This window comes from Buteo buteo, chromosome 22 (assembly GCF_964188355.1).
Source record: "Buteo buteo chromosome 22, bButBut1.hap1.1, whole genome shotgun sequence".
NCBI lineage: Eukaryota > Metazoa > Chordata > Aves > Accipitriformes > Accipitridae > Buteo > Buteo buteo.
The window spans coordinates 3,657,971-3,680,313 of NC_134192.1; the positions used below are offsets into that span (position 1 = coordinate 3,657,971).

General features: G+C 41.5%; 1 protein-coding gene across 1 annotated transcript in view; it reads left to right on the plus strand.

The window, feature by feature from the left end:
• Window positions 1-3,315: 3,315 nt before the first annotated feature.
• Window positions 3,316-22,343, plus strand: part of TRPC5 (transient receptor potential cation channel subfamily C member 5) — a 65,688-nt gene continuing 46,660 nt past the window's right edge. Inside the window, exons 1-2 of the mRNA XM_075053724.1 lie at window positions 3,316-3,693; window positions 20,397-20,918. Of these exons, the coding sequence (XP_074909825.1) occupies window positions 3,316-3,693; window positions 20,397-20,918 (900 nt within the window). The remainder of the gene's footprint in view (window positions 3,694-20,396; window positions 20,919-22,343) is intronic.

Here is a 22,343-nt window from a genome sequence, read left to right on the forward strand (position 1 = left end):
AAACCATTTTGTGTTATTAGACAAAGTAATGTGGCTGGAAACCTTCCTTCCCCAAACCAGAGAAGCTTTTTCTGCCAGGTATGGCTGCTTTTCAGGGGCTAAAGCTCTCATTTCTGTGCCAGGCAACATAGAAGTGGTGTCAGGCTGAAATGGCTTGAAGATTTGGACTAATAGTTCAGGGAGAAGAGCAACCCAACTGGAGAGAGGTCATAGAGTCCAAATTGAGTGGTAAGTCCTCCTCCCCTTATTTTGTGTAGTTTGTTATGTGGTTCTCTTCATTTTTCTACACCTGTTTGTGCTGCAGGTATCACCATTGCATTAGCCAGTCATTGGATATTGTCTGATGCATCTGCAATCAGGCATAGACTGGAAAAAATTTTCCTTGCCCCAAATATTAACTCAAGTAGCAGAAAATGCCTCTCTGTGAAGAGAATTCGTATGGAAAACATGTGTTTTCAGGCTCTCTGCACAGATTCCAAAATTTTAATGTGACTATGTTTCTATTTTCGCTGCCTTTCAAGTACTTAAATTGTTTCTTCTCTCTAGGCACCTATGAATTGCCTACCCCTTTTCCTACCTGGATTTCATCAATATTTTTGTCATTTTTTAACTGTTAAGTAGGAGACAGTACAACTCTGGGACAAACAAGTGGTTTAGGGTCTACCAGCATTGTCTGTTTCTTTCACCGAAAGATGCTGCCTCCAGGAGATTGGTGGTATTGGGAAGTGATAGCTAGAGAGCAGTGATCCTTGGGTTCATTTGTTCCATCCACACGTTTGACTGATGCTCTGTTAGCCAGTTTTGGAAGAGAAAGACATCAGGTTTGGAAGGTCCATCTGTAATTGTGCTGGATCTCAGGCTGAGGGGCAGCTCAACAGCTAAAGGTTTTGCTGAAATCTTCCATGTAATCCAGACAGACAGATATTTGTTTTGATACTGCATGCTATAATTTCCAAACCCAGTCAGCAGTGTGTGTTTGTTAGGCTCTGCAGATGATGGCATGAGAATACTTCAGGGCAAAACATGCATTTCGTGAATCTTTCCTGTTTGGTTTTATTGCAGCTTCTTATGTGCTTGCAGTACTAACAAAATGCTTTCTTGGACTGGGGTCGTACTGGGAGATGAGATCTGGCTGAGAAGTTAAGATATCTGAAGCTTTCTTTTCTTTCTACAAAACTGTCGGAAAGGAAAGGGATCCAATTCTGGCATGATGTTTCATAAGGTGACATTTGTTATAACTCATTGCAAATGTTACTCACCATCTACAAAACATTCAATTAAACTGAAGAACAGTGAAAAATATCCAGTTCCACTTTAGCAGCTGCGCTTGTCACCAGAATCCTTCAGGTTTTTCGGAGCCAACAGATTCCCCCCTGGAGACCTCTACACGGTGGCTACTGTCCTCTGCCACCCGTCCCACCAGTTGGTGTTCCTGCTCCTGTGAGCCAGATTGTCACATGAGGACAAAATTTCCCTTCCCATTTGGGCTTATCTTTACTTTCCCAAAGATTTATTTGGTCCTTAACTCGTTATCAGACCTATTCTGCATCCTTTTGTGTCTTGTCAGTATTTCAGTGGGAATTGGCTGGACCCTGCAGGGATAACATTTTCAAAAACAAAATTTGAATAATGACCTGTGTTCCTTAGTCTTGAAAATCGGAGTAGTTGGTTACACATGTAGTTTATTGAGACTTCAAGCTCCTAAGTCACTCAAGATTGTTCCTTAGTTTTCAAAGCTTTAGTGGCATAACATTTCCATAGAAAATAAGCCAATACGTTTATGATGGTTTCCATTCAGATCATAGGTCCTTTTGCCTGTTAACACCTTTGTGTGTGTCTTCAGGTTGAGGGATATGTGCAGAGAGCTGTAACTCTGGAAATGGAACAAACAAAAACTTTTCTCGTACTTGTAGGAAACCAGGATACTAAGAGAGCACATTTTTTGAGATGCCAAATGCGTTGTTACAGATCTCTGGCTCCCCAGGAAATTCGCAGATGTAACTTTGCTGTATGCTACAACCACCCACTATTTTGCAGTGTCAGCTGGGCTGGAGCTCAGATCCACCCACTCCTGCCGCACCGGGCCCATTACACTGGAACTGAAGGCAAAATGCAAATTGGCTCTGCTGAGCACGGTTGCCTTATGGCATGCAGTGGGATGGTAAAGACAGAACCCATGGCGTCTCACTCCTGGTTCAGCACCTGAACCACAAGATCCTACTTCTTATTATCTCTTTATCAAAACCTCCTCTTTCCCCTGGATAGGGCACTAAAATGGAACAAAACTCTGGCTAATTTGCTGCAGGAAACCATTGAGCTTTGGGCAAGGAGATGGAATAAGTCATCCAATTAGTTATAGCTGCTGGTGTCCACTGGTCCTGATTTGGTGTGGCTTATTGATGCCAAACAGAGGTAGATAAGCACAGCTCCTTTTTTCCTTACGTGTGAATACCTGTCCAGCCCATGTTTCCTATGACTTCAGTCACCTGCTAGACTCTTTGAGCCGTGGGAAGGAACAGTAGTAATTCATTCAGTTTGCCACACTTGTTCCAGGGCTGGATTGATATTCTGGGCTTCTCATTTTCCTAGACCATAAACAACATCACTGCCTCTGGAGAGCAAGTGTGGTGGCTTTCTACATCAGCCTGTCTTTAGGTCCTATTTATGTATGAGGAGAGTGAGAAAATACGTTTAAAAACATGCAAGCTTTAAAAATAAAACTATGACCTAGTCAAAGAGTAAACATTAGGGAAAAATAAAAACCTATTTTAAGAGATGGAAGCAGAGAAGAAGCAGCAAAAATAAAATAAATCTTATTACTGTAAATAGGAGGGTGTAAATCAGCAGCTCCCATCACTGACAGTTCAGAGACGCTGAGGACCTGGCTCAGCAGTGAAAAAGGACGGAAGTGAAAAAAAAACATAGAGTGGGAAATAAAGCAAAGATGAGAAATCCACCTACCTGCACGTGATAGATTATCCACAAACAACAAGATCATGCTTCTGACCAGATAAATAAATGGCAGAGTGTTTAAACCAGATTTTAAAATTTACTGAGTGTCTGTCATTCTGTGTACCTCTTCTGAGCAGTAGTGTAACCTTTATTTTTTCAGGTAGCCTTTTAATGTGGGGTTGCTCAGGGGGTGTTACAGTCACTGTGTTGAGAATAAAACAGCTCAAAAAGGGATCAGAAGCTTTTACCACGATGGACCTTTGGAAGTTTGTCCCCTGTGAGGAACAGATAGGGGTTGCTTGTCTGTTTTGTCACTTAGGCATGCTTCTTCTTTCCCCATAGGTTGCCCGGTCACTATGAACAATGGCCCAGCTATACTACAAAAAGGTAAACTATTCACCGTACAGAGATCGGATCCCACTACAGATCGTGCGAGCGGAGGCAGAGCTCTCGGCGGAAGAGAAGGCCTACCTCAGCGCTGTGGAGAAGGGGGACTATGCCAGTGTGAAACATGCCTTGCAAGAGGCAGAGATCTACTACAACATCAACATTAACTGTATGGATCCTCTTGGTCGCAGTGCCCTTTTAATAGCCATAGAGAACGAAAATCTGGAGATCATGGAGTTACTTTTGAGCCACAGTGTGTATGTGGGAGATGCTCTGCTGTATGCAATACGGAAAGAGGTGGTGGGAGCTGTGGAGCTGCTGCTGAATTACAGGAAACCGAGTGGTGAAAAACAGGTTAGTTGAATGTTCCAGTTCAGTTTTAAGCTATTATCCACAGAGAGGTGCTGTGCAGGAGTCATAAAACAAAGTCCTTAATGTAGGTCCATTGCTTTAAATGCCCAGAGTAAACATGGGCAGTCCTGTTTGGATGATAACCTTCCAGTCTGAGGAAACGTGTTCTGCCTGACTTAAATAGTCAGCATTTTCAATTTCACTCGGTGTTCTTTTCAGTCTTACAGTGTTTGTGAACCTACTGATTTATAGGTTGATTTATAGACGTGCACTTTGTAAAGGAATTTGGGGCTGTCTGAAATTATATTACAATCTATAAATATGAACTATTGCCATGCTGTTGTACTGATATTAAGTGGAATTTCTTTTCATAAGTAAATCCTGAAAACACACAAGCTTATAAATAACTGTAAGTAAGCAAACAGTCTGCTAGGTTTCAGTACTTAACCATAGTGCAGACATATCATCTTGGTCTCCATCTCCAGAGAGCTCTAGTTCAAAGATGCTGAGGCAGTACATAACGTTCCAGCATGAGCTATGCTGCTGTATATCTGAGCAATGAACAACTATGACTTGTAAGAAGGATCCTTAGCTACAAAACCATCGGTAAGTCACATAAGGATCTTTGTGAAAAACTACAAAGTCTGAATCCTGTCATTTCAGGTGTCACATATCACGCTGTCCTTAACGTTTCTTTTTTTTTTTCTTTTTTGCTTCTTTTCATTTGCAAGTACTACTGCCAATAACTAGAATAGTTTATATACATTACTGACCACTGACAATTTTTGCATGTTCACTGCTTAGAAAGGAACATTCAAAACTTGGATAATCCTGAAATATCAAGCCTCGTTTTGAAGGCTACTTGAACATATCCCTCTGTGTCTGAAAGAAGAAAAAGATTAATACCAGTCAATCATAGAAGAAAACATTTTCAATGGATAGGCCCCTTAGTACATAGTTTTTCAATAGTAATTTTATGTAGCCAAAGCAAACAGTAAGGATCAACCTTGACAACATGCAAGAGTGCTCAGCTTGATACTTTGAAACAGCAGCATTGTGCATGCTGTAGCAATGTGATTCCGGTGTATAGTTTAAGCACTAGAGAGAGGAAGAAACTCTTCTATCAGACCTAAAAATTGAAATATTAGTACTAGGTTTTAGTCTGACAAAATGTAAGTAGCAAAGTACAGACCATACATGGAGAATGAGCTATTTTTTTCTTGGTCTTCTAGAAAGTTTGAGCATCCTATAGGCCAACAGGACAGAAAGTAGAATAGAAGAAAAGCTTTTTTCAGTAGCATGAGGAACTGCCAGTAATTATTACAGGTTAATGGCAAGTTTCTCCTGAAATGTCATGGAAAGCAAGTGATGGGATTCATGTGGATTTCTGTAAGATCTCTTGAATACCAAAACTTGTGTCCACTCAAATTCACAGCCTTGCTGGCTTAACTGAACAGAGGTCCATGAAATAAGGTTGATTTATTGCAGCTGAAATTCAGCTCCAACGTCTCTAGTTCAGTGATAACATGTCATAGCAGGTCTGTTTCATTTTTCTTTATCTCTATGGCAGTGTGCAGCTATCCTTCTGTAGCTAGGTTTGTATCTGCTGCGAAGTTTACAACTTGAAGGAGAACATGTGTGTGGGAGAAGAGATGCAGTGCCAGTTTTAGCTTTATTTACAAGGTTGGTTACAAGACCAGATTTTATCACTACATTAGACTAGTACTGGCTTGATGCAAGATCCTATGTACAAACTAGGATTAACTTCCCTGGCTGTGGTTCAGGCTCTTCTGTAGACTGCAGGAAGTGTTTTCTGGTAGAGGCCTGCAGGACTGGACTTCCATTTCAGCAGTTTCACTGATTGTTCATGCAGTGATGGTAATTAACATTTATTTCATGTATAGTGATAGAACATAAATGGAAAGACATGCTTAGTTAAGCAAAGTTGGGACAAAGTTAGCTTGTCAAATCACAAAGCTAATATAGAAGGGGTTTCTGAACACAAGTTCCTGATGCTAATTCCACAGCAGTATCGATATATGTTCAGTAATTATCTTTTCTGGACCCTTTCTCAGAAAGTCCTTTGGGAATCCTATACCTAATTGCTTTCACAAAAAGTACCTGATAAATCAGATTAGCACAGCTTTGTCCTAATCAGCTACTTACGTGTTCTAAAACCTATAGAAAACCTGCTTTTTTGGTTGAGTAGTAACAAAAATTAACACTTCATGCATTGGTTTCTGTCTGGCTGAGAAATTTTTAAGATAGTGTCACAGCACTTCTTATATATAAGGTTTAGTATAATCTATTCATTAGATGTACACAAGGTTCAGTCTGCCTGAACAAACCTGTGTGAAGGCAGCTCCTTGACTTATGTGTAGCAGCCTGTTTCCAATTAGGGGCTGTCTGTTTGTCTTTGCTGCACTCCGGGCATTGGTGCAGAAAAAGCATCTTCTGATTGCTCTCTCTTAAATGTTCAGTACATCGCCTTCATTCATTTGAGTCTGGGGGCTGTGAAAACCTGTTAGTTCCCATTTTCCTGCTCTCTGCCTCTGAGAGGTTATTATTTGACTCTATACCAAAGTGTTGTTTCTCTAACTGCCAGGCATGAAGAGCTGTTCCTATTTGCGTCTGTTCACGTCAGCTCAGTTAATTGTTGTCTTTGCATCTCAAAAGCAGCTGAGTAGCGTAATTCAGCATAATCCATTTTATGGGCATGTATTTTCGCTCATTCCCACAACCTTATCATCGTACCACAGTCCTGACTGAAAACGTTAGAAGTTGCATTATGCCAGCCTCTTGTGGGGTTCCAGTGACTGCATCTAGTTCGCAAAAGATACACCCAAAACAAGGTAGAAAACCGTAGCCCCTTACAGACTTGGCCTGCAAAGCAGTTTCGCTCACCAGCTACAGAGCCTCTAAAAGGTCATGTGTCCTGGGCGCTCCATACCTGTCTCTTGAGAGCTGCCCGAGGAGAGAAGCTCTGCTTTTCCCCTGTACGATGACCTTTCCAGGGAGCAGAAGTATAAAAAATTTCAAATATAAGAAGTGACCTTTGTTGTGTTTCTTATGGAAGAGAATCAGGGTCTTATTCATGATGTAAGGGACAGGGAGAAATGGATGAAGAGGTTGGGTGACAGAGATACTTGTGTCCTGTTATTAAGTGAACACAGGCAGTCGTTATTCTGCAAACCTTTGCTAGGCTGCTGTTTAAGCGCCGTTTACTGAAAATACCATGACAATGGCAGGGGTAAGTCATAGCCAGTAACTATAACAACACGCTTCTCCTGCACTGCAGCCGTGCATGTAAGGGGTGTCTCGGGAGAGGAAGAAATTACTCTGTTTACATGTGGAGCGTATGAGAGCTGGGAACATGAACCACCTCTCTCTAAATCCTGCTACAAAGCACATGATAGATGAGTGTGCTGAACAGTGATGTGTTTGAGTAGATATATTTCCTTTTAGGTTTACCTTCAAGCAAGGTTCATGGGCTATTTTAAGAACTTAACATTTCTCCTCAGATCTGTTCTGCCCGGTCCTGACAGCTTATAGCCATGGTTTTGTGTACTGCTCTCTGAGTCTCTTGATAAAGCTGGGGAGAAGACTTCATCAGTTGCAGCCAGAATAACTGGCTAATAAAGTTACAGCTGTTTTGAAAGATACTGTCACTTATCGGAGATTTTCAGTTCGGTGAGAGAGTCATCATGGTCCAAGCATCTTACTTTTGCTACCATGGGAAGACCATAGAGGTGTGCTGGTGTGCTTCACTCCCAACAAAGAGTAAAGCCCAGGTTTTAAAGGACCCATTCTCTTCTTCAGGTCAGAGCTAACCTCTCCTCAAATATGCCACACCATGCTCTGAGGTACACTTTAGCTTTTTTTTTACTGTCAGTGTGCAAGTGTGGTCCAGAGGGCCATGGAAGATGTCCGTGTGCAGAGTATGTGGTGCTGCAGGCTCCAACAGCCCTGCCACTCGCCACGGCATAGGTAGGAGCTTTGCTGACCTCAGCGGGACATGGTCTGGACCTGGCACGGCACTAAGAGCTGAGTTCTCAGGGAAATAAAGGAAAATTCAATTATCTACTCAAAATAGATTAAGTAACAAAAGAGCTTTTCTAGTTCTGTGATTTTTACAAGTTCACTTGTTATTTCCAAATGTTATGAAATTTACTCCAATTAATCCTCCGACCTTTTTTGTTTAAACCATAGTTCTCTTTGGCCAGTCACTTCGTATTGCTGATTGGTCACTTAAATCATAGGATAGTTTGTTTTTCCCCAGATAGATGACAGACATTTGGAAAGAAAGCAGCCTATTCATTAATAGTAAGAGGAGCAGCAAAACAAGCTAATATTCATGGAACCTGGAGGGTATGCAAGTGTTGCTTTTCCTGAGAAGATTTGTAGTCAGTGAATATGTATTCTCCAGGAAATAAAAATGAGCCTAATCTGGTGCTTTGATAGTTATTGTTTGCTTTTCAGGACAGTGAAGAGGCTGATATTGTACTGCATAGTGGCAGAAGAGTAGTATACAGTACTGCAGGCTGTGTGGCACGGCAATCCATACTCAAGTCTTCCACATGATAAGTGTCATGTTATTTAAATAAATAAGACAACAAACCACTGAATAATCATCAGAAAGAGTGGGGCTAGGTTAGAAATAGTAAAAATCAGCACACACAGGTGCAGTATGAACTTTAGCCCAGGCTTGAGTCAGGTGGCTCATCTCTTTTGGGGTAGGAATGTTAAACTTCAAAATTGTCTGTGCACAGGACAGGTCCAATACATACAATGGCAAAACAAGACTTTTTGTACTATTCCATCAAAAACAGAGATTTGGCCGGGGTCCTATGGGGTTGGAATTAACAGGGAACTTGAAATTACTTCTTTCTTTTTTTTGATTCAGTACTACCGTAGGAGCAAGGGAATGTATATATGAAACCTGTTGAACAAATTCTCTTTTCCAGTAAAATCTGTCTCCCAACCTATTCGATCTTTGAGTTTTGGTGGTTTTTTTCGCTAGAAGTCTTAGAAATTTTTTTTACTATACAAACATCAATATAGTGGGTTATGTTTTCAGCCAGGCTGGAGTCTGCACCTAAACTGCAACATCAAAGAGGAGGAAATATATGTCTCAAAATTCACATTTTCCTACATGTTTGATTCACTTTCAATTTATCATTACTAATAGTTGTATTTCCACACATTTTGAAGCCCACTGAAATCAGTACAAATTTTCCCTTGGGCTCCAGATGAGTCTTCAGGAGCTTCTCGTGTGAATTCTGTGAAGTGGTCCCCGTTCTCCATTAAACATGCATCACAGCTCGCAGGGTAGCGCTCTCAGTTTGCACAGATCTCACATAATTTTTTGCCTTGCTACAGTGGATGTGTTTGCAGTGGACCAGACATGGTCTGTGCTGACTGCTGAGCCCTCCTTCCTTTCTTTAAGAAGCTGTAATCAGTCATCTGAATTACTACACATTCATGGTGTAGCCATAAGCACCTTTACGGGTAGCTGTTTTCTTCACAACAATCAGAGCTGACATCAAATGTTTACATAAGGATGATAATAGCATCTCTCTGGTATCTGCCAAAATTAGCAATTTGCTCATGGCAGATGGCTCCAAATTAATCTGGTTCACAGATGGGACTACAAATGCAATTCCTCAGTAACGAGAATAAAAAGAAAAGGGATCTCAGTATTTATGACTGTGATTCAGTTTGTTTCGACAGTCCAATGGCCTTCTGAATCAATGAGATCTCAACAGATACCTATCCATATGTCTTCCAAAAGAAGGAGCTTTACAGAGATAAACCCTGGAAGAATAAGGTTGTGAAGGGGAAACTATAGAGAATAAAAGGCAAGTTTTCAGTCTGAGTTGCTAATCCTCAGATGCCTGCTGGTAGAAGGTTGCTGCACTTGGTAGTATTAGTGAACTTAAAATTTGACCTCAAAAATCCTCTTTCAGATGAGCTGATGAGTAAAAAATCTGCCTTAATCTTTGTGCAAATATCATAGCTCAACAGCCTAGAGAGAATCTTTTGCGAACCAGAAATTTTATATTGTATTAAACCATTTTAGTCTTGCCCAAATCCAGTAACTTTTTTGATACAATGTGGTTTAGCTTAATTTTCCTACTCGCATAAGGTTCTTTGTTCTGTATGGAGAGTCCAGTGCAAAGTTTAGCTGTTACCACCAACAGCCCTTGATTTCTGCAGACTTGCTGATGCTTATTAGATGTACAAGCTCATTGTTAGCATTGTCAGCCCTGTGCTATCACTGACAGGACCTTTTTAAGTCAAAGGAGGCAGATCAGTTGTCCAATATTTCATGACATAAAAGCTAGATTCTGCAGGCAATTAGATAGGGAAGAGTTTTAGAAGCAGCTGGTGTTCCTTCTGACTTGGCTGAAGTGGTTGCTGTGGATCTGTCTCACCTGCAGGCAAAGTGGACAGAGGCACCCTGGGGCAGGACCAGAGGATCCGGGGTTTGTAGCTGTGAGAAATGTTATCCTGCCTCCTTCAGTAAAAGGTTTATGTTTCTTTTAGAGGTGAAGGACAGACTTACGGACTTCCCAGCTAAAATTGCTAAGCCTTGCAGCACTAGCTCCTAAGCTATAAGCCGAGGATGGATGTGGGGCGTTCACTCACATACAGGCTGAACAAAGTCTTGCTTACATGGTGGTAATAGATATTCTGGGTGCATGCACTGTCTTTTTCTGGAACATGACAGACAAGATGGGTGCCAGCAAGCGTGGAGCGTTACAAAGATGTGAAGTACAACAAAGTGATCAAAGCATGCCCAAAGTGCAAGCAGATCTGTGTAGCCCTTCTGCAGTGTTAACTATTGCATACCAGCAGTATTTGTGTTCTTCCTTGAGTTTAAAAAGTTCAGCTATTTCAAGAAGTGTTGCTGAAACCTGGGCATCTCTATCTGGAAGACTATAGGCATGACCTGTTCTCATTGAGTTCTTGCTATTGAGCATTATAACAGAGAGGGTAACAGGCTGATTGGTATGACTCAGTACAGATACGGTACCCTTTGGTATGACTCAAACCAGCCATTTCCATGTTAATATGAGAGGTCCAAAGTGAAAAGGGAAGGCTGAACCTGGTTAGATACACTCTGAGCAAGAGCAGGTTCCAAAGAATAGAGAAAAACTGTTGAGAAAAACTAGCCACAAGTTCTCAGTATGAAAATATTTGAAAGGCACAATAAGGAAGAAAGATTGTGTCTGAAAACAGAAAACTAGCTGTTACTGCTCCAAAGCCTAATGGCTCTGCTAGCATCCAAGCTTTTCATTATTTTTATTGATGCAGTAATAATTCACAGCTATAGTTAACATGCCTTTGACATTGGCGTCTGCCTTCGAAATGAATTCCATCTAATTAAACTAAACAACAGAGAAATCAAAGACCACTTCAGTTAATGATTACATTTAACTGGGAATTTCTCTCCTCCCTCCCCACTGCCTTCCTCCCCAAATAGTCTTAAATCTACGAGAAGGAGGTGTGAGGCAAAACGAAGAACTCGGGTGATACATCACATAGACCTAATGAGTGGCATCAGGGCTAGGGCTCACAGGCCGCAGTGCCAGCTACCAGACATCTGACAGTGGCAAGTAAGTCACTGGCTGCTTCTCCTGGGCGAACATAAAGTCTGTTATTAGTTCCTAGGAGAGCTGGTGAGGTCAGGCTAAGAGCAGCATCACAGCATGCACAAACATGTCATGCTTGAAAGTTAACGTATAGACAGGTGGTGGTCAGGTATGCACTGTTATATGAGATGCTTCCCAGGGAATTATCTTTATTAATTTGTGGGAATGATCTTAGCACTTGCCTGTGTTTGGCACGCTGTACGGTGTATTTTCAGTCAGGAGTGATGGGTGCATGGGTTTCAGCTGGATAGACTGCCTGTAACAAACTCTTTGTAGGGAAAAAAAATCCTGTTTGTGTTCCTACACAAGTAAACTTTAGGTCTCTCTATAGATCTGTTGATTGAGGTGTTAAGTTTCAAAAAAATGTATTTCATTACCTACCCAGCATCCATGAATATGCCTAGTTTACTCACCACCTAAGTGGTGAGTTGCTCCTAAGCCCCAATTACAGCATTAGCTGCTTCCTTACATCAGCCCCCTGACATTGCACAACGTGTGGGTTTGCTTCTAATCTGTATGGCTTCTGAAACTCAGAAGGGGCTTTTGACATGGCTATCCAGATTCACTGATAGAAATATGCAGGAGAGTCTGCCTGGTACAATAGTTGCAACACATTTTCCGAGGGAAGCTTCTTTGTACGGGGAAATTGAACATAGCAAATTACAGGCTCCTCCAAAACAAAGCTTTGGGATCTATAAAGAACTGCAGGGTGGTTTAGTAGGAGTTCGCTAGTCCTTATCTGGCTGTTAAATAAAGCTGTGCTTGGGTTTGCAGAGTAGAATGGCACCTTTATGGCTCGTTTATCCCTGTGCTGGGCAGTCTTTTGGTTGGGGGTGGTGGGGTAGATGGATCAAAAACGCATTGACTGAGAACAATATTCTCCCTGCTGGTCTCCACATTGTTTACAGCAAGGGAACACTGTAATCCAAGGTCTGTGCTCTGTCATTGCCTTGGGAGAACATGTTGGAAAACTGCTCAAGCCTGCAAGAGGCTCAGGGTCACATGCATCATTGGTACTTAATTCATGGCAGTGCGAGAGGGCTTGTGTGCTCCACTTAAATACTCTTCAGGCAGACAGATGATGAGTTACAGCCAGTCTGTGAAGCATGAGGGGCATATCATTAGCTAGATGTTTTGAACTGCCTAGCATTAGAAATAACAAAGAAAGTCACTGCTTAAGTGGTGATAAAGGAGGATCAAAACCACACAGATTTTATTCTCATGTGAGACCCTGCCACCTGTCTAGATTGTCATTTCTTTGCTATCGCAAACTCTGGGGTCTTTTTGGAAGCCACAGTGTCTTCTTGATTGGTATAATAACAATGCCAAAAGCACAGCTCAATAGTCAAAATGGGGAGAAACGCAGCCTCCTGGTTTGTGAGCATCAAGATGTGTTCTGTGCAACATCAGACAGCGCTGGGCTGGCACCAGATGCAGTTACTCACTCCTCTCTGTGATGTTGTCTTATGATCAAATCTGATTCTTTCCTTTTTTATTTTTTTTTTGAGGAATGTGATTGAATAGGAACACAACCCCACCTCTCCCAAGCAAAAAGCCCTCCCTTTTCAAGCCCTATTAGCAACATATTACCTCACCTAAACTTAATGAAACATCTCTCATCCGCACAGAGTAATAAATTACAGGAAATAGGGATATTTTATGTACAAAGATGACATAAAAGGCTATAGATAGCATGATTATTAGCCTATATTAGTACATCTTGTCCCTGTAACCACTAAGAATAGAAAATACAGAGACCAGATAAAATGAATTAGAAAGCTGGACAACTCTTCCCTCCCAGAATAAATCCTGGAAAATACTAGAAAAAGAGTAGCCATATTAAAACAAAGATTACCTTGAATACAGAGCCTGCAAATTTCCAGCTAACCATGGACTGTCTTTGTTTCAGCATGCTTGAGGTCAGGGGAAAGCTTATGCGTAAAATGAAAAAATATCCAAGGTGCAGCGACATTCCAAGGCCTTTAGTGTAGCTAAGAAATTTACAGGACTGGATTAAGTATGCTCTTTAACAAAATTCATTCCCAAGCTTAAAAACAACATTAAAAATTGTTAGGGTTTAATCTTTATTTTTACTGAAAACAGCTGCTTCTGTCACAGAGTAACTCTTGAAATGGCAATGAAGAAAGGTGAAAAAATGAACAAACAGCATTTTATGTTTCCAAATGGGGAAAAAACCCAGCTTCAGGCATGTATGAACTAGTCTGCCTATCCACACTTGAGGAGACAATTCAATTTACTGTCATGTCAGCAATAGTAGGCTTACACCTGTGTTGGTATCAGAAGGTCTTAAGAAACAGATCTAACAAGCAGCCAGGGAATCTCTGCATTTTGGCAAGGCTTTGGTAGGTCCATAATATGCTGTGAGCCAGGTTCTGATGTCAGTTATGCCACTTTTTCTCTAGCAGGTTCATTAATGTCTGGATTTGTAACAGTCCCAAACGTTTGTCCCTCGTTTGTTTTAACTGGACAAGTGTCATCATTCAGCTAGCCCCAGGCTACATAAGTGTATGATGAAACCAAGATCCATTTGATAGTTGGTCATGTCATAGATATAACATGACATAACATGTAAGGTGTGACTACAATGAACTTCTCAGCCATTCTTACACAGATGAGAAGTCATAACCAGGAGGGGGTGCAATTGCTCACGGCACAACACTGGTCTGTCTTCTCTAAACAACACTAGGCACTTGCTAGCCCCTCTTCCTGCTGGATTCAGTAGTTCTTCGCTGAACCAAGACACAGAAATTCAGGGCAAAGCAGACCTCAAGACTGCACTTCATTTAAATACAAGAGGTTCAAACACAAGCTAACTCTTTAACAGCATCCCTCTGTGACTTGGAGAATGAACTCCATGCTGACTGCACTCTTTCTTCATTTCAGCATCAAGTGCCTCAGCTTATTTCCTCCATCCGCATGAGAAAGGGAGAGTGGCTTAGAGGAGAGTGCTCTATCTGGAATAAGTTGCCATAGGCCATTTGAATGCATATTTACAAAATCCTTTCCTTCTGAAGGTTTCTCTCTGGATTCCTCTTTTTTAATCCCCACAAAAGAGAAGTTATTATGTAGCATCAACCACAAATGGTGACATCTTTTGACAATCTTTCTGGCTGTGCTGCATTTCCTAAACACATGGCTGAACACAAGCAGCTCTGATGCAGTTCTGCCACTGTCAAATGCACTAGGTTTTAGTTTAGCTCTGAAAACTAATCCCTTGGGTCTACCTCCATTTTTAAACACATGGATAAGAAGCCAAATTAAAACTTAAAGAATCTAGAGCAGATTTATCTGTATTTTGCTTTTGTTTATTGGTTGCAGAGAAAAATGTTTGGTTATACAGGTATCACAAACCTAATTTTTCACATTATTTCAGTAGTAATGCATTATATCATGCTATTTTTTATTCAGACATACCTATTTCAGTGTTAATATGTACCATCTGGTAACCCTGTATCAGCATTTGGCTTGCCACAAGGCACTAAAAGGTACTAATTTTCTGTGTTTTGCAGTATCAGTCTGAGGGGCAGAGACTTTATTTGGCTTTACAGGCATGTAAGTCACTGAGCAGATTTTAGACCAGAAGGAGCCTTTTCTTCAGCTGGATATTCTGGGACAGCTGTATTGAAATCACTGGAATACTTCAGTAACAACAGGAGAGCTTGCCCAAAAGTACATCTATAACCACATGTGCTCTTTGCTAGAGTTACAAACTTGTTCATAACCAGCACAAAAGCCCGTAAAGTACATTACTTTTGTTATCAGTTTGTGTTGTTCATTATATTTCATTAACCAAATTACATCATTTCAGACAATTAGTTGCTCTTTAGAGAAAAACCAACCTCCCTATTAATATAGATACTGTCATCACTCTGATGCAAGATGTCTCTCAAGGCGTCTCTGATTAAGATACTCAGTTATTGAAACCTGCACTACTGCATCACCTAAAATGAATGCTTAAGATATTCAGTTATTGAAACCTGTGCCATTGCATCACCTAAAATGAATGCTTAAATCTACAGAAGGATGTAACATTTTTCCAGAGTCCCACATAAGAAAATAAATGCCCATGGGGTTCTGTCAGTGAAAGAATTTGTTTATGGGTTTCAGCAAGGAGCAGGATTCAATTGGTCGTGCCAGTTACAATATGTATTTTTTTCAAGACCCTTTTGCTGGTAACATGGCTGATCTGCAGTCTAGCAACACTGACTCCGTCTCTCATGCTCTATTTATAGAGCTGCAGCTAGAAGTACCACAGAACTGCGATTCTGAACAAAATCACAGTCACTGCTAAAGCTTCTTCTGACCACTGAGTCTCACACTAAATTGATGTAGTACAACATCTTCTTTTTGGAATGACAGAAATCGGCTGTGCCTGTTACTGGACTTGTGGATGGCATATGCACTTCCCCCATAGGGCTGCATGCAGAAAACCAAACTAGAAATAGGAAATCCTTGCTCAATAAGTTACCCAAGCTTCCATGTCCATAAGTGTTACATTTGAAGTTTTCCAGTGATGTTGCATGAGTTTGTTTTGTTTAGTAAAATGTTGTTTTGGCAATTAGAACATCTTTTATAACATATAGTTGTATCAAAAAGTTATGCAAGCTGAAAATAATGCAGATTAATATATTTACAGTTTATCATGGTTATACTTACAATTTATTACACCAGTCCAGGTGAGGTGCTAGTTTATGGAATGGAGATGGCTTCGAAATGGGGCAATTCCACCTGTAACAGGTAAAAGTATTACTAGTTATTTTCAAGCAAAAGTGGCAGCATTCTCAATGCCAGACAGGATGCATATTTAGACTGCCTCTGACCCAAGAAGATTACAATTAGAGAGTAACAAAACTAAGAAAGTAAAGAATTTTGTGGTTAGGCTTTGCTTTACTTTCTAGGTATTCTCTTTTCAGTGCAGGTCTGAAGCACTAAAGGGTTATCTGTGGAGACTGTAGCTGTGAGCACCACTAAAGGTGAACACTGAGGAGAGACCTGAACATGAAGGGAGACTAATGTCTGATAGGGTTACCACACCATAATCGTGAGGACTGTCAATAAAGAGGGGGCAGAAAAGCATAAGATTCAGAGATAGAAACAGAAAACCACCCCCAAATAGTCATTAGACAGAGCCAGACTACTTCCTCGGAGTTCAAGATTTTGCACTTGACTGGCAAGTTCCCTTTGCTCCAGAACATCTTTCTTTCACCTAGTTGTCCTTTTTTATATGCATAGATAGATGACAAATGCTGTAGAAACACTACAGCTTGCTTTGAAATCTGCTGGTGTTTAAACCTGGATATTAGCTTCTATGGTCCATAAAAGGCAAAAGATGGATTCATATTAGTCTTTTAGTTTGGTTGAGGAGCATGCTTTTGAGCTGTATCTCCTTAACCTCCCCATTTACCGCGCTTTGGTTTATTCACATTGCTGAGCAGTCTCAGAGCACCCGAGCTGGATTTCTTTTACACAATACTAAACCAGAGGACGTGCTTCAGAGGCACTCAGATACCAGACTAGATTAAGTCCAAAGTAAAACTAAAAGACCTATACAACAAGGCTGTCAGGTCTTCAGTGCCAGGGTTTCTTGTTGCTCTGTAGTTCTGCTCCTCTTATACTGTACTAGTTACTAACATAAGCAGAGATTCCTGGTCTTCCTATCTGGAAGTTCTTTCTAGCAGTGCACTATTTACTGGAAAACTTGTTTTTCCGTTCAGAGGAGAGCTTAGCTATACTGAACAGTGCTTTTATGTGAGCTAATCCTCCCCTTTTCTTCTCCTCTAATGAATTAAGCTTGTTTCTTCCCCCCGCCCCTTTTTTAAATAAAGATTTTTCACTCACTGCAGTATCTTTTAGAGAAGCAGCAGTACAGTGGTAAGCAGCCTACCTACCTTTATGAGGTAGTGCTCCATTTTTGGGGTGAGGGCTTGTGATACGAGCCAGAATAAAGGATGAGAGATCACTTGATGGATACCCCAGATTTGATCCCAAACGTTGGGACAGCTTTTATGAGGATTAAGTCTAGGAAGATGGTAACAAGCATTCAGTCACTTGTTAATTGTAGCATTAATTTCTTAAGTGAACATTACCAAGATGAAATACAGACAAGGCACATGCTCCTGTGCAAGTAGTGACAATAAGGTTTTGAAGGACTCAGCCTAACAGCTTGTGTCAGGTGATGAGGTTAATGGAAAAGAATTTGTTATTCAGGTCACTTAATGAAAATAACCTTGGAAGAGCTTAGCAGAGCCCTTGGGGTAGAATAATTTATTCCTCTTCTGCTTCCATCACTGTAAGTTAACCCAAGACATAGAAGAAGCTGATCTAAACATGAACTCAACCTGTCAGAATAGTGCAGGAGGAACATCAACAATTACAATGCATTGTTGTAATCTCTGCTGCCCCTCCAGTGATAATATGTAGAATACAGCCTTCAGAGCAAAGGCTTGCTTTGCATAGCCCCATCTTTAAAACAAGACAGTTTAAGATGCAGGTTGTCAAAACACTATGCAAGAAGACAACAAAAATATTCACCACAAGATATGTAATTCTTAGCCAATGCATGGTCTTTGGATCAGCCAGGCATAGAAAAGAGAGAGGCCACTGCAGCCATCATTCACACTGTTCCTGTTCTGTGTTTTGTTGGTTTGTTTTGCTGCTCAGCTATAATCAGAAATAAGCTTCAGCGCCTGTGATTTGAGGCCTTACACTGATCTGCTCCCAGACCCCAGGGAGCCTCTCTGTCTCTGCACCACCATTTCACTTCTTATCCCTTAATTAAAAGTGCTGCACACTGCCTAGGAAAACATGCCTTCCACACATCAGCTGCCCGAGTCCTAACGAAGTAGTGCTCCATTTTTGGGGTGAGGGCTTGTGATATGAGCCAGAATAAGGGATGAGAGATCACTTGATGGACACCCCCAATTTGATCCCAAACCTTGGGACAACCATTTTGATAGCCTTAGATCCAGATTTAGAAAACCTCAGGAGTAGACAGGAGCAGACAATATTAGCACTATCCCCACCTGTAACATTACTACCTTGTCTTGTCTGCAAGTGCCCGTTTCGTATTCTGAGCAACATGAATACCTCATCTGTGTAAAGCTGAAAATCCTTTTCACAACCCTGGATACAATAACTTCCATACAGGAAAACAAGATTAAACTTGACAGTAATAGGAGTGATAGAGAGGGAAAGCGTTCTTCCTTTGAGGCAGAGGCTGTGAATACAGCAGCCAGTGACTGACTGAAAAAGGAGGGGAAGAAAGATAAATGCAATTATTCAAGCATCAGGGATTTTAAAAAAATGCTTCTAAGAGAGAGAAAAAAGAAAAACCCACACCTTTCTCTTGACATTTAACAAACTACCTAAATGAGCTAAGTAAAGGAAAAGAAAGTCAAAGACCTTACAGAGAGAGCTGCTTTCAGCTGTTTGTTACTAGATGTCTTAAAATACATTTATCCAACCTTGCTAAGAGACACCAAGCCCTGCACAACCCACAGCAAATCCTCACTACCATTCTCTCTTCTTTCCCGTGAGCCATATTTATAGGCTCCCTCCTGGCTGCCTCTATAGGGACCAGCCTTGTTAGCAAAGCCTCTTTACACCTGGGTGTCTGTAGGCTGCCAGAGATTCAACTCCTCATGTGCTGCATCCAGGGTAGCAGACTTGTATTATACCCGAAAATACCCATAGCCACCCAGTGAGCCCTGCTCCAGTAAATGACCCTGCATCTCAGTGTGATGCCGACCTTTGGGAGAGTGTTGTGTACTATGAACAGGCTCTGTCCTGCTGTCGCAGGTGGGTTGTGTAGAGATTTATCAATCAACTGCAGCCCAGGAGTCTTTAGTGCTAGAGGCACTTAACTCACAGGGAACTCAGACTCGTGGTTAGAGGTTCACTGTCTCATAACCAGTCCTAGGTATATCCTACAGAAGGATTTCTAACCAGTTACTTCATGCTACTTTATTGCTGCTTTACTTTTGGATTTTTACATACTGAGTAATATTTCCTGTCATTAGGACTCTTTGACAATAGTTTCTCTGAAACGCCTTTGGCATTTGCAAGGGGAAACAGGCCTACTGTTCACCAAAGCCAGCAATCACCCCTTGAGCAGCAGGATGCCAACTGCCAGGGCAAGAGTGGTGGGCACACGAAGTACAGTATGCTTGAGTAATGATTAACACACAACAAAGAGAGCTGCCTGTGCTGCAAATGGGAACATACTGCGTGCTTGGGATGTAAGAGCATTTTGGTCTAATTTTGCACTCTGTGTATAGTAATAAGACACAACAGGGTGTGCATTAAGCTCATCTTTTGAGAAGTGCAACAGTAGCTGAATAATGCACACCCTGGAGTGTCTTATTTGTAGTGGACTATGGCTCATTAATTCTACATTTAAATTTTTTCAAACCCATTATAAAAAAAAAACCAAATCTATTCTGAGGGCAGTTATGTAATGTATCCTTCCACTGAAAAGTATTTTCAAATAAAAACAGTAGGGAAAAGGTGAGGAAGAGCTTTGCTCAGCTGCAGACCAATGTTTGGTTTGGTTTTCGTATGGCCTACTACGAGCAGGTTCTTGGCCTGCTAATGCAAATGATGATAGTTATGGAAATCTATTCAGTGTTCACTCTTTTCTAGACTTTCTTTCTTTTTGTGTAATTACCTGGGCCTTTTGTCTTCCTTTTTTCCTGCAGAAGTCCACCATTTGGTATATGAACCAATACCCATTTCAGAACAGGTTCACATATAAAGCATTCAGATGGGGATATGACTGACTTTTACACCAGACTGGGAGCTGAATGAATGGTCACAGGTTCCTGCTCAGGAGGCAGACAGGCATGATTTGAGGGAAGATGGTTTTGCCAGAATAGCAGTGTGTGTGTGTGCATGGTTACAATAGGATTTAAAGAACAGAGGGTGTTATAGAAAGTCTGTTTTGTTATGACATCACTTCGAAAGTATGAAGAAGGGACATCTGATTTCTGCTGTTCCGCATGAAATATGACTATGGTTTATCCCTTTATATAGGTTCCAACCTTGATGATGGACACCCAGTTTTCAGAATTCACTCCAGATATCACCCCAATAATGCTGGCGGCTCACACCAACAACTATGAAATCATCAAACTGCTTGTCCAAAGACGGGTAACAATTCCACGCCCACACCAGATCAGATGCAACTGTGTGGAATGTGTCTCCAGTTCGGAGGTGGACAGCCTAAGGCATTCCAGGTCAAGGCTGAACATCTACAAAGCCTTAGCCAGCCCTTCGTTGATTGCCTTATCAAGTGAGGACCCCATCTTGACGGCCTTCCGACTGGGCTGGGAGCTGAAGGAGCTCAGCAAAGTGGAAAATGAGTTCAAGGCTGAATATGAAGAGCTTTCACAGCAGTGCAAGCGTTTTGCTAAGGACCTTTTGGATCAAGCACGGAGTTCCCGAGAATTGGAGATCATTCTCAATCACAGAGATGATCAAAGTGAGGAGCTGGATCCCCAAAAATGTCATGATTTGGCAAAGCTAAAGGTAGCAATAAAGTATCACCAGAAAGAGGTAAGAGTCATCCAAATGCAAATGTGTGTGAAGGCTTCATGTATTGGGTAAAATGATTCATTTCTCTAGTCTCCATGGGTTTGTTCCGCGTTGCTGAGAGCCAGCAGGGGTGAGTTTGGATTGAGTGGAGAACCACGTGCAAATGAGTTACTCACAAACCAGGAGGTTCAGTGCACCTTGGTGACAGCGTGAATCTGATGACAGTTGAGGGCAACAGGACTGGGACTTGCTGCAGTGGGTTATGGCTTCTGTGTCACTGACACTTTCTGTTTCAAAGATACTTCAATCCCATTTCATTGTAACCCATCCCCCTGCAAAGAACAGCCTTCAGAGATTTCCAGGTTTGTTAGCTCTGAGAGCTTTTCCCAGTAGCTGCTTTTATACAGGAACCAAAAGCTAGAAGGGGTTGCCTGGCTCATGAAAGTCTTGACTGCAGGAAATAACATAATGCAGAATTCACTTCCTCCAGCCACCAAACACTTCCTAGCACCCATTCAACACTAACTCATAAGGGCCAGAGAAACAACAGCAGCAAAAGAGAGCTCGACAACACTCTCACTGTCCCAGGTCTGCATGCTGCCAGCAATTTTGTTAGGTGAAAATGCTTGTGAGGTGCTAGGAAGTGGATTATGTCATGCAAATACTTCTTCACACCTGAGACACCTCAGGTTGATTCTTGCCCCTTGATTCGTCTGTGTTTTAGGAACTGAGAAGCAATTCCCAGAAATTCAAACTCCTGCCCATAGTACCAGAAAGGAAAGACATACTTCAGCTAAAGGGCACAGAGCCTTTCAGAAGCCCTGCAAATCCAGAGATTTATAAGTTGATTCAATAAAGGCCATGAACCTATGGAGAATGCTGACAACAGTTTCATTAGTTGGCTCTGGATTTTCTTTCTCTTTCCAAACCTGGACAGAATTTAGTAGATGATGTATTACTGTTGGCCAGTAATGTTCCAGGTTATCTGAAGGAGGAATTTAGCTTGCTTGGTTAAGGAACTGAATTGCAGTATCTATCACATTCTTCTGGAGAGTCTGGAGGGTGACAGAAGTGGCGGAAAAGCCTGCCACATTACTCTTTTCACTGTCTTCCCCACATCTGACACTTTGTTTTATGCATTGACCCAGATGAGGACAGCCTGATATGATACATTCCACCTCCTGTAATGGCTGCTCAAGTCGTCCGAGGTACAACAGTCAAGAAGTGAAAGATACAGACCGTCCTTTCTTCTCTTTGGTCTGTTATGCCTCCTGAGTACTAGCCCCTTGATGCAACAGGCTGGAGCTGAAGCCTCAAGCTTTCTGGGATCTAGGACATGGTCACTTACTGCTCTTACTGGGCTTCTCCAGGGAAGTGTCAGCAAGGCTCACTGGCTTCATGTCAGGTTGTGTGTTTTACTGTAGCTGACAGGGTTAGGTAATGCCC